General features: G+C 40.2%; 1 protein-coding gene and 1 non-coding gene across 3 annotated transcripts in view; both read right to left on the bottom strand.

The window, feature by feature from the left end:
• The window catches only part of TIAM2 (T cell lymphoma invasion and metastasis 2), a 126,074-nt gene that overhangs the window by 71,014 nt on the left and 35,452 nt on the right, over positions 1–19,608 (bottom strand). Inside the window, exons 7-13 of one of the 2 annotated variants that reach the window (XM_030556623.1) lie at positions 19,320–19,466; positions 16,050–16,121; positions 8,778–8,945; positions 5,873–5,977; positions 5,267–5,345; positions 3,494–3,586; positions 2,107–2,367 (exon numbers count right to left, since the gene is read on the bottom strand). In XM_030556623.1, coding sequence (XP_030412483.1) covers positions 2,107–2,367; positions 3,494–3,586; positions 5,267–5,345; positions 5,873–5,977; positions 8,778–8,945; positions 16,050–16,121; positions 19,320–19,466 — 925 coding nt within the window. The remainder of the gene's footprint in view (positions 1–2,106; positions 2,368–3,493; positions 3,587–5,266; positions 5,346–5,872; positions 5,978–8,777; positions 8,946–16,049; positions 16,122–19,319; positions 19,467–19,608) is intronic. The other variant, XM_030556624.1, reaches the window with a different exon arrangement.
• TRNAG-CCC lies at positions 9,397–9,468 on the bottom strand. The gene has a single exon. It is a non-coding gene; the product is annotated as a tRNA-Gly (tRNA).

Raw genomic sequence — 19,608 nt, 5'->3', positions numbered from 1 at the left:
AAATAAAAAAGAGAATACAAGGATGAAACCCATTAAGATTAACTATTAAGTCAAATTAGTGCCACTTTCTTTTGTTTCCACATGAACTGAATTAGATGACAGACTCTCTCACAGAGCTTGAGTTAGAACCATTTCCCCTTCTCCCCCACATCCCCCATTTCAAGGTAAACAAGTCTGCCTTAACTGCTTTCTTAATCAGATAAGTATATAAATTTTAGTGCCTAGAGTATGAAACATACTCTTAGCAATATCTTATTATAATGAATATCTGGAGATTAACAGAAGTTGCAAATTTATCTCTCAGAAATAATGAATCTGGTGAATGGACACATACGTTTATTATACCGAATATTCCAGGTAATGCTGGCCTGTAATATCAAACCAACAAGCTGAGTGATGGCTCTAATATAACTAATTAATTAGTTCCATCATAATTTTTGTTTTATGACACTTTTATATGCCAGTAGTCAATTTAGTGGTGTTTTAAATTGAACTACAGCCCCTGAGAGAGATGCTACTGACGGTATCACAGATCTTGTAATCAGATTTTTTTTTTTTAATTTCAAAGATGACCTAATAAAGTTACTTTATAATTGAATCAATCCTATCAACTTCTCCTTTGTGAGATTTTATTCTTTTTTTAAATCATGACAAGATTAAAGATCAGACAATACTTGCCACCACAATTAAGCACAAAGATGACTTCCTCTCCCTCATGCAGCAATGAACCTGATCCAGGTTTCCTGTGGAATTTTAATAGCATCCTCCAGAGGTATAAAGAGGGAATTTCACTTTCCCCTCTCCCCTCCACCATTCATGATACAGTGAGTTAAATCTGCTTATATCTTATACACACAATTTTCCAGGGGAGAAAATGTCCCCAAAACACTTTATATTTCAAGCAATATCTTAAAAACATGTTGACATCACAAAACACATTTCTCCAACACAGCAGAGCAGTCTCAAACACAGTGGCGTTTATGCTGCTTGTTTGTGATGTGGCATTTGACAGAATGTTTCAGTTCACAAAATGCCAAGTCCTGCAGTCCCCACTCACTTCTGTTTAGACAAAAAAGTCCATGAGATGATGGGTAAAACTGGCATTGGCCTACCACGGACAATGGGGGTGGGGGGAAGAGAATGCTTGACAGAGCTCAATAGTTCTCCAGGGGCATGATCAAGCTCCCAGTGAATCAATGGAAAGGCTCCCATTGACTTCTACAGCACTGGTTCAGACCCAAGGAGAGTGCCCACTGCTACAGTCCTTAAGGGTGTGCAGCATGTATGAGCTGCCTACTACTAGCTGATATGGTGGAAAACAGGATCATACACTCATCTCCTTCCTGTCCATTTATGGGTGTCCATGATGCTAGCCAGGAGCAGTCCTAGCACTAAAGATCTTTGCATCCTCCCCATCTTGTTCACCCATGCAGAGTACAGCTACAATCTCATCCTCACCCCATACATTTAGCATAGTTCATATATCTGATAGTTAGTATGACAATAAGATTGAGGAATTCAAAGAGAAGGTAGCTGGAGAATCATATTAAAAGTGCATCAAGGTAAAAGATACATTTATATCAAGTGGATACCTGAATTCTACTGGAATGCATTAAAGAAAACATTGATTGGTGAGGAAGGCTGCTGTAAAATGTCTCCATTTTCAGCTGATTATTGTTATTATTTTCATAGTGCCCTAAATGTACATAGTAAGTTGCGCAAATGAAGTATATTAAAACATACAGCAAAACTCCTGCCGCTAAAAGCGACACCATTCCAACTTCTGATGCTCACCTATGGTTATAATGGGTAGCCCTGAAATTGCAAAACAGAGTACTTAGCATTACTGGGATGATTCAGTGGAACAGGTTAAAAGAACATAATTTTCCTGCAGAAATGATCATTTTCTGTTTCATTGCTACCTCAGGAAATCACTATAATTACAGAAATGCATGAAATTTAAATGGATTTTTACATAGTTTATATCTGGATTTTTCTCTTGCAGCATGAGGATAATTTCTTTTAAATGGATTAAAAAAAAGAAACTAGTTTTAAAATAACTGGCTGGCCAGAAAAAAAGTAATACAATCATCATCATCTCCTCACCATTTGCAGAGTTCTTTTTGAAATTATCCAGAAATTCTTCCAGGAGCTGTGACTGGTTAGGAGGGGGTAACAAGTTTTTCGGGTCCCTGGAAGTGTCGCCATCTGACCACGATGTACATAATGCTCCCTTAGGGCCATAATGACTTGCTCTCACTGTGAGCGTGACACTTCTCTCGGAAAACAATAATTCCATCTGCCTGAGGTCAAGATCAGACACAGCCTCTCCGTTTATCATCAAGATTTCATTGCCCACTCTCAGCCCTAGGAGAATGAGAAACGAAAGAAAATAAGAAGGGAATTCTGGAGTGCTGATGAACAGGGCTACAAAATAAATTATATTGCATTTTGATTATATATATATATATTTATTTATACAAATGACCTAATCCTGCAGTTATCCCACTGAAGTCAGAGGGATTTTTGTACGTGCGCCATGACTGCAGGATTGGCTATTTGTTTTGCCACCTATGACATGGCTGTTTCTACTCAAAGGCTAAAGCAGGATGCTCTGACATGCAGCTTTAGAAAAGCGTATGACAGAAGAATCACACAGACTTTCAGACCATGAGAGTTCATTTTAAGGTGGCTCTCAGCATCCTGAAAAGCCGATAGGCAAAATAACTCTTATTTTAGGATCTCAGTTCAGGAAACACAAGGAGCTTTATCAGGCTGATTTGTTCATTCTTGCAAAATTGCAACAGGGAAATCTAACAAGTGAGGTTTTTATGGGAGAGTTCAGTTAGATCCAAATAGTGGCAACTTGTACATTTTAGGATCAGCAACAACCAGTTGGCCACTGCACTCCAAATGACTAAGGGAACAATTCTCCCCTTCCTTTGCAGATGGTCCCAAACACAGCAGAATTAATGCAGTTCAGCAGTGTGGAGGGGAAGGTGATATCTTAAGAGGCTGATGAGGAGACATAAATCCATGAGCACCATAAAAGTAGAGAACTTCAGTGGTACCCTGCAATGTAATGTACAAGGTAGTTCTTTAGGAGCCAGCCTTTTGCATATCACTGCTTGTTGCAGGCAAATGGGAAGCTAAGAGCCGTGGAGGTTAGTTCAGTCATGGAGGTTCCACTATGTGAGATGGAGAATTTCTCTCTTCTGTCCCTGTACAGATCCCAGCATTTAGTATGGGTGCTGGTAGCAGATTTTGCCCCAAGTGTAGACAAGCACTCTTTTTACTTCATCTCTCATTAGAAGGGTTCCTCAACCACTTCATGTAAATTATCTTACCTAGCATCATCTGCTATCAAGCAAGACGACCAAGGGTAGTAGAAGCAAAGAACCATTTTCAGGCAATTTTAAAGCTCCCTAAAGTTTGCTACTTAGTAAAAAGTAATTAAAAACGTAATAGTGGTTAGTGCAGCCATGACACAAACCTTCTTTGTAAGCCAGTCCATCTGGAAGGACATCACTTATAAATATATGAGTGAGATGCTGGTTTTCAGCAACTTGAGCTGTGACTGCAAAACCTGGAATTAAGAAGAAAGATAGTTTTACCCTTACTACTTGGTCTGCTTAAAACAACAATCAGGTGAATTTCTGGTCAGGTATTTCTCATTTAGTTTTGTATGTTCAGTAGATTTAATCTACATAATCAAAGGGAGGTGACATTTTGTACTCCCAACTCGTATACACACATGCCTATGCAAACCCACACCCTAAGGACAAATTCTCTCATGTAAATTTCTTTACTCTTAAAAGCAATGTAAATAGGTATTATGAGATATTTTATTGTTTTTCCAAGTAGGCCTGATATAGCTTTTCAATAACACAGATCACCAGATCCAGTGAAGGTCTATAAAATACTTAAGACAAATATTATGAGGATTTTATATGATTTCTTGTAAAAACTGGGTGAGAACAGTGTCTGAAGACGTGAAAATTGTGTGTTTATAACCCATTTTTGTGTACAATTGACACAATCAGGATCAGAGCCCCATTCTGATGGATGCTGTACAAACATTAAAGAAAAAAGAAAAAAAGTCCTTCCCCGAAGAGCTGCCCCTCAGCAGTTGTTTCCTTTCTGTAGCTAAGAATGCTTGACACAAAGAGATGGATGAGATCAGAAGTCAGCATGATGGAAAAGGAGTTCTTCTGCAATACCATGAGGAGTTCTCCATTTTGTTCCTCTCACACAGATTTCTAGTCTCAGTCCCTGACTCAAAGAGACTATAATCTCAGACCCAATCAAAGTCACATCAGAGATTGTCTACATGGTATGTTAGTCCACACTAGAGGGTTGTAAATTCTAGTGTGCACTAGCATGTTGTATGCTAATTAGACCCTGTGGCTCCTGTTAGCACAGACTAAAAATTCCCTAGGGAGTGTTACTATAATACTTCTTGAAACAGGACTACATTAACAGGCACACTGGAACTTTTAGTGAGAACCAGCAGAGTCTGCACAGGCCAATTAGTGTGCAACACACTACTACGTGCTAGAATTTACAACTCTCTGGTGCAAACTAATGCACCATGGTGACATGCCCTTAAAATCAATGGAAAGACTACCATAGTGGGAATGAATTGGCCTGAATGGGAGTGAATCAGGACCCCAACTATTGTTTTTTCTGTTCCAATTTTCTTTCTACAGTATTATCTTCCTTCCTTTTTTCTCCACTGCCTCTCCCATTCTTGTCAACTGACTGACTAAAGTCCACATTTCACAATGAGCAAACATACGGATATTCTTAGGCACTACCTCCAACCGGGAAAAGAAGCCAGTTAAAATTTCTGTCAAATGACAGCCTGTTGGCACAGGATCAAGAGAATGTTTTGCTGCCAAAAAGGAAATTATATTTTGAGAGTAGGCTGGGTATTTCTATTTAGCCGAGCATGAGAAAGTTGCCTGCCAACTCTTCAGCAGCTCTTTTACTGGCTGGTCAATGAAGTGGCATGGGGAAGTAAGCCTTTCACTTGCTCCCCCAAAATGCAAGAGTCAAAAAACAGAAAAAAGTCAGCAGTATCAAATGAGAAATCAGGTCTTCTTTAAAGTGCTAACTTGTGCACATTGCAGACTTGTCATACTGAACATGTAGTGACCCAAAAGTTGTCAACAAAGAGAAAGCTCATGGAAGGAAAAATTAAAGCTTCAAAAAGAACAAAGAAAATAAAAGGAAAATCATTGGGAGGGATTTTACTAAAACTTACCAAAATCAGATATGTTCTCAGTTTTAGTAAGATGAACATGATAAACATTTAAAGGAAAAATTTCTATTTCATCGTATATCTGTTAGAGAGAAAACATCACAAGTTGTTAAACTATAGGACTGCGAAAGCCAAAGGTCCAACACATCATTGAAATCAGTATAATTTTAATTATTCAAAAAAATAAGCTGCATTGTTAAATAATCCATTAACAAAGTTCCAGATTCTGCCACCTTTACTCACGTTACACAAGTGTGTTATGTTGCAAGTATCACCGAACTCAGTGGGACTAACTCTGGAATAAGGTATTACCTAATAGGTGAAATTCACTCATGTGCAGAGCACCGGCACTAGGCCTAGGCACCATTAAGTCCCACTTAAACCCTCAAAATAGTCTTTAAACTAAGGCTTAAGTGATGTCCTAGATCTCCAGTTCTCTGCACATGGGCAAGTTTAACTCATTGTGAGTAAGGGTAGCAGAATATAGTCTGTGATCGTGATCTAATCTAAAAATCCCATTTTGTACCTAATTCACAGACATTTACAGAGTATAATTTAGCTGTGGCTACAAATATCGAGATGTTCTTATCTAAAATCAGTCAAACTTGCCTGATCTTGTATGTATTTGTATGCTTCAGGAATACAATACTCAATGTTTTCATCAACTAATCTTCTAAGTTGAAGACCATAGTGTCTTGGTTCCAGCTGCCTCATCTAAGGAATGAAAAGAACATATTTGAAATTCATGATTTATTAACAGAATCCCATATGTCAAAGAAGCCACACACAAAACCTTTAGAAGTTAAGCAAAGTCAATCTTCAACAAGTTATTTTCTAAATGGTTTTGTGGTGTATTGTCTGTATTGCCTAGATGATATGGTTCCAGCTCACATCAGTGTGATTTTCAGTTTCTTGTAAGGATACTCAGGAAACACTTGCATTAACATTACAGCTTGGCTGTTAGATTAACCAAGCATCATTATGTGTTTTCAAATAAACTGAGAACTCTGTTCTGTCCTTTTGAACTTGTACACATCTTCATCATTTTCTATGGCTCTTCTGCGCGGCTCACTTCTGCGCATAAAACAGATGTGGAAAACATAAAACTGATGTGGAAAATGCATATGCATATACAGGCTCTTAGGAGAGAGAGATTTCCTGAGGGATTGCTTTTATTCCACTTTTTACTGCCAGGTTTCATCTATGATAGTGAGTAACACCTACTTTTCACCATATGTAGTCGAAGTGAAAACCTAGTATTTGCAGGAGGTCAAAGGGGAATGGAAATACTCCCTAAGGATATTAGCCTAAAAGAGAGGAGCCCCTAGCAAGTCAGTCTCTTAAATTTAGCTCGCTGCTCAGACTAATCTTGCATTTCAGAATTAATAGAGCAATGTTTCAGAACAGAAGGCAGCTCTGCATCCATTAAGGTCATTTCACCTCTCTGTTTAACAAGCCTCTGAAGATTGTGAAATCTTAAATCAACCAAGGAAGGATTGTTTAGCTGAACATTTCATTATGTGTTACAGAATGTATAGGTAATGTGTGCACTTTATTCTAAATAATTATATTAAAATGCATATTCTCACTTGGTGTGTTATGCAAAGTTTTAGGTATGCAGAATACAAATGAGTGAAAACCATCAAAATATAGTTGAGAAAAAAAATTAATAAATCAGACACCCAGACTTTTAAACAATGTGTTGTGTTAAAGAATGAAGATTCCTTACTCTCACCAGACTGGAATGGCAATGTAAGGAGAGAGCCAAAAAAAATGTAGCAGAAAGGAGTCAGTGTTAGACTACTTATGAAAAACTTTACATACAGAATAGAAATAAAAGATAAAACAGAAAAGGGTTTCATTAAAAGAAAACATTAAAATAAAGTAACTTACTATTAGACTACTGAAGTGATACAGGCATAACAAAACTGTATTTTCTACAGACAAACATTCTGGAGCAGTGTAGTGAAGAACACAATTTACTTTTAAACTTGATTTTATAGATCTCTCTCTCTCTCTTTGTTTCTTTTAGCAGGGCTTCTACTGTCACATTATCAATCCACTGCCAAATGTTTCAGTTCTGTCTTGCCATCTGGTGGTCACACCGAAGTCTTGTAGGATAAATAGCCTAGCCCTTCTTTCCTAATATTTAGCTCTTTTGCAAATGGTGGGGTAGACCGTTCTTTTTAGAAATAAGGACTAATTTCCTTCTCAATGATTCATGAGGAATGGGGACTAACTAACATGAGCAATAACAAAATTATATCTTTTTAGTGACAGTATGTAGATTCACTGTGACTTGGCTAAAGCACTATCCTTGTGTCAATTTAGAAAATGCAGATAATGCCTGATTTTTTGAAAAAAGTCATTTTAAGGCTCTTATTTTGTTCAGCTATTATGGAGAGAAAGTAGTTGTGGCTATCTTTCCTTTAGAAGCCCTGGCACTCCTTAACTTCAGCAAATGTTGTGTTTTTTAATCCGGAGATAAGGTCAATTGGACATATTTGTCAATTAACAGGAATTTTAAAATGAGAGCTTTTTCCCAACATTTATTGTTTTATTCCATTATAATTTGAAAATGGTTTGATTCACAAATTCAGTCCAGTTCAATCTGTTTGCACAAGTGATGATTAACACCCTACACTATTTTTGGTGTTGTGAAGGCTCTGGTCATGGCTCCACAGTTAATGCAGAGTTCTATTTTGCCTTTAAGCAGTGATTCAACCTCTTTGCTTTGCATGAAAACTACAGCGTATCCTCCCGAGATTTACAGCACCTACTCTGAGAACAGGCTGAATTTTTTGAGAATTTATAAATAAATCCATTAGTTAATTCAAAACATTAGGTCCTTTAAGAAATTAACATCTGTGTCAGTCTTTTCTTTGTCCCAAATAATCTTATCAATGGAATACTGCAGACACTTCAAACTTTCCATATAGTTTAAAAGAACCAAAATCTTACAGAGTCTCTATCTGAAGAAATTAGGTTCTAATTAAGCAAAGTTATTAATGATTATTGTCTCTAATTGTTATGATTATATAGACTATAGAATAAGCTCAAGGGAACAGTGTAAGTAGCTCTTAAGTGGGGCCATTGTGACATCAGAGGTAAATCAACCAGTTACCACTTTTCCTCTACAGCTAATTTCCATGCAACAATTCTATTCATTGTAACAACTCAGTGATAAAAGGCAAACTGGACATATGTCAAGACTTCTCATGGGTAGATTAACAGGTGCAGCTGTTATTGCTCTTTCAAGATTCTTGACTGCATGCTAGCTTAGGCATCAAAGAATGTCCATGCCACCATTTGAAAGGCCCCCAAGACACTGTTACTTTGGTTCCACTGAGCCTTACAGAACTGCCAGAAGCACAGGAGGAACCCTTAAATTACAGGGACACTGGGACTCAGAGACTGGGCTCTCACTGCTTCAGCATCAGAATAATTAATACACAAGTATAAGTAGTGGCCTTTTAAAGCACACAAGCTGCTTTCAGGTGTGAGAACTCTGTACCTTGCACGCCAAAGACAAAACATCTTCCACTCTGTATTCTGGCTTGAGGGTTAACGTGACTCCTGGCCTATCACAGAAATGGACATATGTTTGGATTTCCCAAGTGCTCTCTTTCTGGCCACTTTCTGATGCAGAGCAGTAGACATTCAAAAATTCATCAACTTGCTGCTGAAAATACAGGAAAAAATTGACAGTACATGGAGATATGGCAATATCAGTAATATACTGGAGGTTTGCTACTGGTATGTACAATGTGCATTTAGCAAAGGTATCACATTAAGCTCTTTCCTGTCATATATGGAGATATACCTATCTCATAGAACTGGAAGGGACCTTGAAAGGTCATCAAGTCCAGCCCCCTGCCTTCACTAGTAAGACCAAGTACTGATTTTGCCCCAGATCCCTGAGCGGCCCCCGTGAGGACTGAACTCACAACCCTGGGTTTAGCAGGCCAATGCTCAAACCACTGAGCTATCCCTCCCCCCTAAACTGCAGCAACACAACCGTGAAGGGACTCTGAACCCTCAATCTCCTGATCCGAAGTCAGACACCTTATCCATTAGGCCACATGGTCAGGTCGAAATTAAACCAACTCCCAGGGGAGAAAGCATCACATCACTGTATCGGCTGGGAATCAAACCCAGGTCAACTGCTTGGGAGGCAGCTATGCTCACCACTATACTACCAATGCACCTGGCATACAAGAACAAATTACGTTACCAGTTCTCACACAATATCACTGACTTTAGTCCAGATTTTGTCTAGAGAATTGATTTCATTATTTCTCTGGTATTCAAATGACACTATTTCACCCACCTATCATGTTATTAGTTCAAACTAACTCCTAACATGGCAAGATTATACATATACGCACAAATGGAAAATGGTCTTAGGCATAATTGTATTATCCTGTTTATGTAAACAAATGAAAAAAGCCTTAAACAGGATTAAACAATTAGTACTGTATTTTATCAAAGACTTTGAATAGATCACTATACAATAGAACCTCAGAGTTATAAACACTTTGGAAATGTAGATTGTTCGTAACTCTGAAATGTTTGTAATTCTGAACAAAACAGTATGGTTACCTTTCAAAAGTGAACAACTGAATTTTGACTTAATACTGTTTTGAAACTTTACTATGCAGAAGAAAAATGCTGCTTTCCCTTTTTTTTTTTAAAAGTAGTTTATGTTTAACACAGTACTTTACTATATTTTCATCTTTTTTTTTTTAGTCTCTGCTACTGCCTGTTTGTGTACTTCCGGTTCCAAATGGAGGTGTCTGTGGTTGACTGGTCAGTTCGTAACTGAGGTTCTACTATATTTCTAACGAGAAAAGAGGATAATCTAGTAGTCTTCCAGCAGAGGGCACTATGGAGCAAGAAACATCACATAACATAGCAGAGGCACAGTCTGCTATACCTACAGTTTAAGATTATATTGTTTGTTACACAGTGAAGGGTGTGATCTTTCACTACTTAGGCTTAAACTGAAGCTCAATCCAACTTTAAACATGAAATACATCTGGCAAATCACAACCAACTTTAATGTGGAGGTAACGCATGACACAAAGCCATTTTGTATACATTTATACAACCGTTTCATTCATCTTAAATATCCCTTTACTATCTTGCTCATCTTTGCCCTTTCTTCTGTGCCACAATTTATTATTCAAAAGTAACCCATCAAAGGAGAAGAAAAATATAACTACAGCTGCACTGTGTTGAGACTAGACCTTCAACCACTGTATTAGGTGTCAGAACTCTGATCCAGATTGTGGCTGGCCTCTGCATATGTAAACAATAGAGGGGATTTGTGAGGGAGCACAAGGAAAAGAACCCAACCACAAACAGAGCTTCCAGGACTCTTCTGAGTGCAGGATCTGCTCCATGGTGTGAGCCACATCAAAGCAGGAGGGGAAGCAGAGGTGAGGCCATGACCCTGTCCACTCCCCACCAGCTAGCAAAGCCAGCCATCTATGCAGGGGAGGGGTAAGAGTGTGTGCACACCTTTTGAACACTTGGATACCTGGGAGATGCAATTCTGCCTGGAACACCTGCAGGGGCCATGCAGCCCCAGGGGCCCAGTGCAGGGCTGTGATTAAAAGCCACAACGGAATCCTTATAGTGCAGCTACCTTGGGAAGGGATTGCGTTTCCCTATTGGCACAGCACCAAACCTAATGACTACACTCAACAAATAATAACAATGTCATTTTTATTCTTGACATGCATGACAATCACGGCAGTAAAAATGGCATATCAAACAGCCACATCAGTGTATTTACCACATTACCCATAAATACAAGTTGCAGCCAGATTAGAAGCCTGAAGTAGTAATTATTTTATAAAGAGTCACATTTTGATAACTTTCAAAAATCATACTTTCCTAGTGGCAAGCTACCAGCTAGAAAAGGGCAGAGTCTCAGCTGGTGTCAATTGTCATGGCTTTACTGTAGTCAGTGGAACTATGACAGTTTATATCTGCTGAGATTCTCCCTCATAGACTCTTGTACCATAATTCGTACAGAACAGTTGCTATATTACAGGATGATAATTCCTATAGAACTATACTCACATCAAAAGCACCAAGAAGCCAAGATAGGAATCAACTATGAGCTTCTACAACTGTACAAATGATGAAAGAGATAAAGGAAGAAAGACATATTGCAAGAATTAAGAATCCTGATATCATGCGTCAAACTGTTAATTCTCAGTGTGCTTCCTGGAGAGAAAGGTGAAGCAACCATGTATGTCAACTCAGAGATGCTACTAGTAATTCAATGGTTTGTAATTATCAATTGGATTATTGAAGGGAAATCAGCCCTTCAGTCTGCCCATTATAAATCAATCTCACTACAGTCATTGGTGGAGAAAAATTCAACAGAGGAGCAAGGTGGGGAAAAACATTATTTAAAGGCATCTTCCCCTGCCCTAACACAATCCCCTTTAAATTATATGATTCAGAGTTTTTTTAACCAACATAAACTGCTGGGGATCCAAAATAATCTGTTTCCCATGTATACTGATGCTCAAACATAAGCATTACTAAGGGCCTGCTGTGAGGAAAACTTAAGTCTTTCTATATTAAACTATAAACATATTCCTTAACTGTGGTCAAGATACCGTTGCTTCACCCACATTTTCCATCTCAGAAACTCTGACATGAAATGAGATTTTTTTTCTGTTATGCCTGCAGTGACTAATACTACAATACTTCATTCATTCCTTGCCACATAAAGCTACAACCACCCATCCAGTTTTCCAGGAACATGTGCCAGGACTATGCCACAGTGTTGCTTGAGGAGCAGTAGAATACTTCATGATTTTCCCATCTCTCTCTGTTTTTTTGTCACCATCTTCATAAGCAACACCTCAGAAAAGCTGCCAGGAACACTTCACTACTTGTATTTCACTGCATTCGCCAGGAAGTATCTCATGAAAGGTTTTGATTGTTTTTGATTTTTATTTGAAATTGGCTAATGAAACTGGGTTGATTCCAAACTTAATGGTTTTGAGAGCTATGATGACTCACTTCTGAATTGTAGTAAAAATATCAGGATCTTAAAAAAAATGCCTAGGCCATATTTTGAACCCTTAAAAAGTCTAGAAACAAATACCCCACTTTTGCGTATTTAGCAGCCATAGGTCTAGATTTGTTATCCCTCTGCTGCCATGAGTGGAAAGGACTCAGATGTAGTGAAGGTAGCATCAAAGGGTAAAGAAAGACCATAGATTATTCCTTCCTTCCCTGCAATCCCTTCAAAAACCCCTCCATGAGGGCTCAGCATGTTTTAGGTTCTACCTGTTTGGAGGAGCGGGGCAAGTGGTGCAACGATATGGCAGGGGGTGTCTGCTGTCTCTCCCTCCCAGCCCTGTGAGAGTATTGTAACCGCATGTGTTTTATTCAGTTTTGGGTATTCAGTGTAGCCCACGACAGAGTGAATCCCCTGGCTAGAGTCAGTGGCTGGCATGAAGGCCATGGCACATTACTCTTTCAGGAGACAAGCTGTCAGGGAGACCTGAGGGAACCAGGAGGCTCAGGTTTAGAGGCCAGAATCCTGTTGTGTCTGGTTTCTATAGCACAGATTTGTTACAATCAATTCTGTGGGATGTGGGAAGGAGGCAAACCTCACACCACACCCAATGGAATCATTCAGAGGGAATTCTGAGTTCTCTATAGTGGGTGATTTGACCCAGAAATCCCACACTATTACAATGTATCGTATGTATACTTCCTATTGAAAAGAGAGGAGTGACTTTCTATAAATATTCCCACAGTATTCAGCAAATAACAGGCATTACACAGCTGAAAGAACGGTTGTTTTTATTGATATTTTTCATCAAAGAACACATGAGTTGGAGATGATTTTCATAGGCACAACACCACTCAAGGGTTTGGTACCATCATTGGGAAAATTCTGTGGTATAACTTTTGCATAATTCTACGGAAATCTATATTTATATTTCTTTATTATCTTGCCACTAAATGAATACTCACAAGAGGGAAGTAAACCATACAGCTCACCATAACTGGAAATTACAGCATAAAAAGCCATGAGCTATAACAAACTTTTCCCAAGTCTCAAATGTTATCTAGCATCAAGAGTTGCATTACAACTTTTAATTATAGTCATTTCTAAGTGCAATGTTTCATTCTAAATGCAGGTTTCATCTAATACTAGGTAGACAAATTCATAGGGAGCACAGTTCTGTGGCATAATTTCTTCTTAGCTCTTTAAAACTGAAAATTACATTCGGGGATGATCTGGTCCAGGGAATGAGAGTGATTGAAAGGGTAAAGTGGAGAGAAACTATTACTTTTAGTCCAGAGGGATACTCAAGGGAACCAAACTATGCTCTAATCAAAATTAAGCCCTAGAATCCTGATCCTTAATATGGCAAATCCTTGGAAGGGATACACCAGGCATGACTCCTGCTATTACAGCAATCTGTCAACAAATTTGCCTCAATTCTACCAGTTGGTTTGGCCCTACATCCTGCTCATACATAAGGAGGTTTGCATGGAGAAGGCTTCTTCTGTCTGGACTATAAATCCATAAAAAATGGGTTAGCGCCAGAGCAGGGCCAAGCCATGTGGTGCGGTCCCAGATCCCTCTCCCCGGCGGGAGCTCAAGGGCTTAAAACGGCCAGATCCAGCCCACAGGCCGTAGTTTGCCCATACCTGTTCTAACCACTTGGATCAACCTAGTTTACTGACCAAAGGCTAGTCCTGCCCTCTCTCTTTTAAACCAATGAGAACTTCCTTGCCAGGCATAACAGGAGGGGAGATATTTGGCATTCACTTGCTTTGTCCTTATAGCAAACAAAGGTCTGCAGCTTGAAAGAATATGAGTCATTTGCTGCCAGTGCTTTTAGGCACATGAATGATAGGCCAGAAGAGTAATTAAGAAGATCTCTGAAGTTTTTTAAAAATATCTCTGCTTAACAGATGAGAATTAAAAGTACTAGATCACAGAAACAAGCCATGCAAGAGAACTAAAAGTGATCATCTTAGAGGGGAATATTTGCACAAGTCTAAGAAGGGAGAGGAGATGGAAAGCCCTCAAAATGATCCTGATGCCATCCAGATTCTACATTACATTTTAAGGGCTTGTCTACATCAGAAAGTTGCAGCGCTGGTGAGGGAGTTACAGCGCTGCAACTTAGGAGGTGTACACATCTGCAGGGCACCACCAGCGCTGCAACTCCCTGTTTGCAGCGCTGGCCGTACTCCCGTTTTGTCTCGGGTGTAGATGATCCAGTGCTGGTGATCCAGCACTGGTAATCAAGTATAGACACTTACCAGCGCTTTTCTTGACCTCCGTGGAATAAGCAGGTATCCCAGCATACCTGAGGAAGCCTCTGGTAATCAAACTGGTCTCCTTCCCCAGCTTGCTCTCGCGTTCCCCGAACCCCGAGCAAGCAGGTCTCCTTCCCTGAGGTTTGCTGGGTGGTTCCGGGAACGCGAGAGCAAACCGCGGCGAAGCTGGTCTCCTTCCCCGGTTTGCTCTCACGTTCCCCGAACAAGCAGGTCTCCTTCCCTACGGTTTGCAGGGTGGTTCGGGGAACGCGAGAGCAAACCGTGGCGAAGCTGGTCTCCTTTCCCGGTTTGCTCTCTCGTTCCCCGAACCCCCGAGCAAGCAGGTCTCCTTCCCTGCGGTTTGCAGGGTGGTTCGGGGAACGCGAGAGCAAACCGGGAAAGGAGACCAGCTTCGCCGCGGTTTGCTCTCGCGTTCCCCGAACAAGCAGGTCTCCTTCCCTGCGGTTTGCAGGGTGGTTCGGGGAACGCGAGAGCAAACCGCGGCAAAGCTGGTCTCCTTTCCCGGTTTGCTCTCGCGTTCCCCGAACCCCCCTTGAAGCCGCCCAACAGCGCTGCAGTGTGGCCACATCTAACACCACTTGCAGCGCTGGTTGCTGTAAGTGTGGCCACTCTGCAGCGCTGGCCCTATACAGCTGTACTAATACAGCTGTAACAACCAGCGCTGCAAAATTTTAGATGTAGACATGGCCTAAGTCTTCATTGTACCTGCAAATACGACTAACATTGAAACAGTAAGGACTGAATTGTGGTAGTTATGCCGCATAGTGCTCTGCTTCAGGGGCAGCGCAGAGCGACATCACCCCAGAGGAAGAGGGGGGACTGTGCTCTTTTCTGCTCCTAGACAATTGTGTGGCCAGGGTAGAGGTCAGATCCCCATAACCCTCCCTCCTCCTTTAGAGTGGCTTGCACCCCAGGAGGCACTAAGAAGGAGGATTAGGACTGTGACCAGCCACTATGCAGGGTACTGCAAGTCGGGGAGGGTTCTACTGCCCTCTACCACATCCCCTCCCACATGTACGCTGCAGCCAGGCACATTTGGTTCTGTTTCTTTCTACCTGAAAATACAGGCTCTGTCATATTACAGTTTCTTAATCTTTAAATATACAGGTTCTGTCAAACTAATCCTTGGTAAATGGCAAGCAAAATCCAGTAATAACTTGGTTTAGGCTATATTATAAAAGAAATGAATACTTCCAAATTAACTAATTGCTGATTCTCTCTTGCATTTGTGCACACAAACACACACCAGTGGGGATCAGGATGATATAGGAAGTTTTAGTTAAGGAAAAAGTCTATCTTACACATTTAAATACCCATATAAAACAAACTGTGGTTCTGTCAACTAATACAAGATGATATTCAATAAAGTTTCTGAAGTTCTTTTTTCATATACTTATGTGACATCCCTTCAGAAATTTAACGATGCAGTACACAGACGAGCTCATCTTACCTCAGTAGAGTTGGATGATTTCTGGAGTAACTGTGTGCCTGCAAATCCATTTCCCCCAGTTGAATCAAAAATCTAAATTAAAACAAAACAAATGCACAGATAAATAATCAAACGAACTAAGTGCTATGTAACATATAAGGTTAGTTTCCAATGCAACTAAATCTCTTGTGCATAAACAAAGATGAAAGGTAACAAAATTTCATTCCATCAACCAATCAACCTGAGACTAGATTATTTTTGCGACATATTACCATTTTATTTTGACTAGTGAACCCTGCACCTCTTATGAGGCCACACACACATTTACACTCCCTCACTCTTATCTATCTATATACGGTGCTTATATCCACATGATGAAGATACTAGATGAATGCAACTTAAGTGGCAAACTAACCCTCTGGCCAACAGTTTCCAGTTCTAGTAGCCTGTGAAATACCATATCATGTCAAATTATGTCACTATTATTTATAGAAATGCTATTCTAAATAAATGTTGTGGTTTTCTAAAACACATTCGCTTGGACTCACGTTGTAAGAGAAGCCTATCTTCATAGAAAGAAAGGTAAACAAAATAGTACCAATAACAAACAATGGTAGCTGAGTATTATCCCCACGTTAGAGATGGGAAACTGAGACATGGAGAAATTAAGGCTAAAGTTCTCAAAGTAGGGATAAAGCTTACCTAACTCTCAGATGCTGGGAGGCTAAAAAAGCCATTCATGATTATGGATACACTCAGTTGCTATGGTGATTAGTGTCATATAGCATCTAGATAGACCTGTATACTTTATTCATGGTTTTGCCACTTGTAAGTAATAGGACCAACCCCCAAAAAGGCATATGAAAGCAAAACATAATTTTTAGCTCACTTCTGATACCAGTAAAGTAGGACAATATCAGACACTAACTTCTTTGTTAGAAAGTGTCGGGTTTTGGTCATCCCAGATAATTGTCTTAAGATACAGAAGACAATCGCAAGCTCTCTTCTCTTGACATGTACACATGATGCAGTATTGAAATGTGAATAAACAGCAACACTTATGAACTTCCTTCCCCATGTTCCACTCACAGTTCTAATCAAAGTATCTTATTTGTATGACTTTTTTAAATAGCTTGCAACTTAGAATCAAAGAAACAAACTGTTTCTGAGACCAGGGATGATGTGAACCTTGCTATCACCCATCTGCCAGGATTCAGTTTCCATAACTGGTCGGTTTCTAAATAATGGGGGAACAAAATACTATCTCCTTCATTCAATTTTATATTGGAAATCTTCCCAGGGTGGACTTTAAATTAATACAATGAAATAAAATTGGGCAGAAGATAAAAAAGACTTTAAAAGGTTTGAGAGTATGCTATCTGATTTTCTGCTTAAAGTATTTTGAACCTCCACACTCAATTTGAATTAAATCAATGAAAGCAAGGAGATTCAGAGGCAAGGCTGACATCCTCTTCTTAACTCACACTCTGATGATTAGGAACCACAGCACTGTGAACACAGCACTCACTCATGCCTTGCCTGCTCATCCCAAATTCCTACTGGATTCAACAGGTACACAAGGAAGGCAGGACTGGGCCCTGAATAGATCTATCTATATGGCTATGCAACTCTATGGCACATTGAGGGTCAGGGGTCAAAATTTCAGCCATCATTCTTAAATTCTTCACTTTTACGGACATGAGTCAGAGTCCTAGTATTACTGACACACAGTACTCGGTGTTTATTTTTCCTTAGTTTTACAGTAGGATTTTAAATAAAAAGTGAAGTAATTTTTAAAAAACCCACAAAGTCTATGAAAACTGAGATTTAGTTGGGGCCAGCTTGGCGCTAATTCCCTGCAGTGAGGGTAATGAAAGGAGCATTTTGCCCAGATTGTTGCCTGCAAAACCTCTCCATGTTCAGATTTCCCCCCTTCTGCTCAAAAAAGGAGGGAGATAGCTGCCTTGGTGACACAATCCCCTCCCTCTGAACTCTGTGGAGGCCTCTCCACAGGGTCTGGGGCATGAAGGGGAGTCATATAGAGTCAGGATAGGGAGGGATAGTGGGCAGGGGATGCACTGTGTCTCTTCCCAGCCCTGTAGATATTAGCCAGGGGGTCAGTCACGCTTGGATCTCACAGTCATTTCTTACTTACGTTCATCATGAAAACACATCTCTCTGATATGCTGAAATGTGTCACTGCAGATAAATATTTACCCATTCAGAATATGAACTGCTAGACCATAAAACTCAGACACATTAATGCGAAATATTAAATCTATTACATCGGCTCTGGGGCTATTGTAATTATGAATATGGATGGGCATGTTTAAAAAGTCTGAAAGCAAATTACTTGTGTATTTGCAGCTGCCAATTTTCAAATGCTATATGATCAGGGATTTCTGTTTATTAAAAGTAAAATGCAAGACTGGGGGAATAACAGAAGAATAAGATGGACTAATGAATGACCCACATAGCTGGTTTTACAAAATGAGCCCTACTGACACAGCAGACACGCAGAAAGCTACGGAAAACAGTAGTGTTCTGAATGTGTGCATGAGCCTGCCTTCTTTATGATAGTTAAACAAAAGTTTCTATCTGGGCTTTTTGAGATACCCCAAACTCCCTCTCTCCTTTCCTTTACTGCCTGTACAATTCAGAAAAACCTTGCCAGATCCTCAACTGGTGCTAACTGAAGCAGGGGCGGCTCCAGGACACCAAGAGCGTGCCTGGGGCGGCAAGCCACAGGGGGCGCTCTGCCGGTCTCTGCGAGGGCGGCAGGCAGGCTGCCTTCGGCGGCATGCCTGTGGAGGTTCTGTTGGTCCCATGGCTTCAGTGGACCTCCCGCAGGCAAATCACCAAAGGCAGCCTGCCTGCCGTGCTTGGGACAGCAAAATACCTAGATCCACCCCTGAAATGAAGTAACTCCACTAAAGTCAGTGGAGCTGTGCAGATTTATGCCAGCTGAAATTCTAGCCCCTCAAGTCATCACATCCTTCCCCCTCTGGCTGAAGGAGCACCGGAGCCTAAGCTCTCCTCAAGACCCAGCAGGGCTGCTTTGCATGTCCTCCACATGAGGTCACTCCAAAGTGTTGCTTGCAGGGATCTCCACCTCCCCTTGCCGAGTGCACTGCCCTCACAACACTCCCAGGCCCTGCTTGTCTAAAGCCACTGACTTTCTACTCCAGTGGGTCAGAATCTCTCTTATTCAGTAATGTACACACAGTAATAGGAACTTATTTTCAGTACTGTCATTTACAAGCCTTTTAATAATTTTAAACTGGCATTTACCTGAGTTACTGAAGGTCGTTTTTCTTTCCCTTTTCTTGCCAAAGTGTCTAGTCCTTTGAGTGAGGAAAATAAGCCCTTCTTACTTCGTACCCTCTGTGACAGAGACAGCGTTCGTTTCCTGAGAGCAGTCTCATCCCTGGAGCAGATCTATTATACATACATACAAGCCTTCACATCTCGATCACATAACAGCAAGATAACTCCAAAATAATTATAATGAGGCATCAAATGAGGGTTATTTCAATTTGTCTCAACATAGTCCCAAACCTTCTGCACTGCTGCTCCTTTT

Source organism: Gopherus evgoodei, chromosome 3 (assembly GCF_007399415.2).
Source record: "Gopherus evgoodei ecotype Sinaloan lineage chromosome 3, rGopEvg1_v1.p, whole genome shotgun sequence".
Classification (NCBI taxonomy): domain Eukaryota; kingdom Metazoa; phylum Chordata; order Testudines; family Testudinidae; genus Gopherus; species Gopherus evgoodei.
The sequence above is the reverse complement of the archived record's forward strand: the minus strand, read 5'-3'. Positions and strand labels throughout refer to the sequence as shown.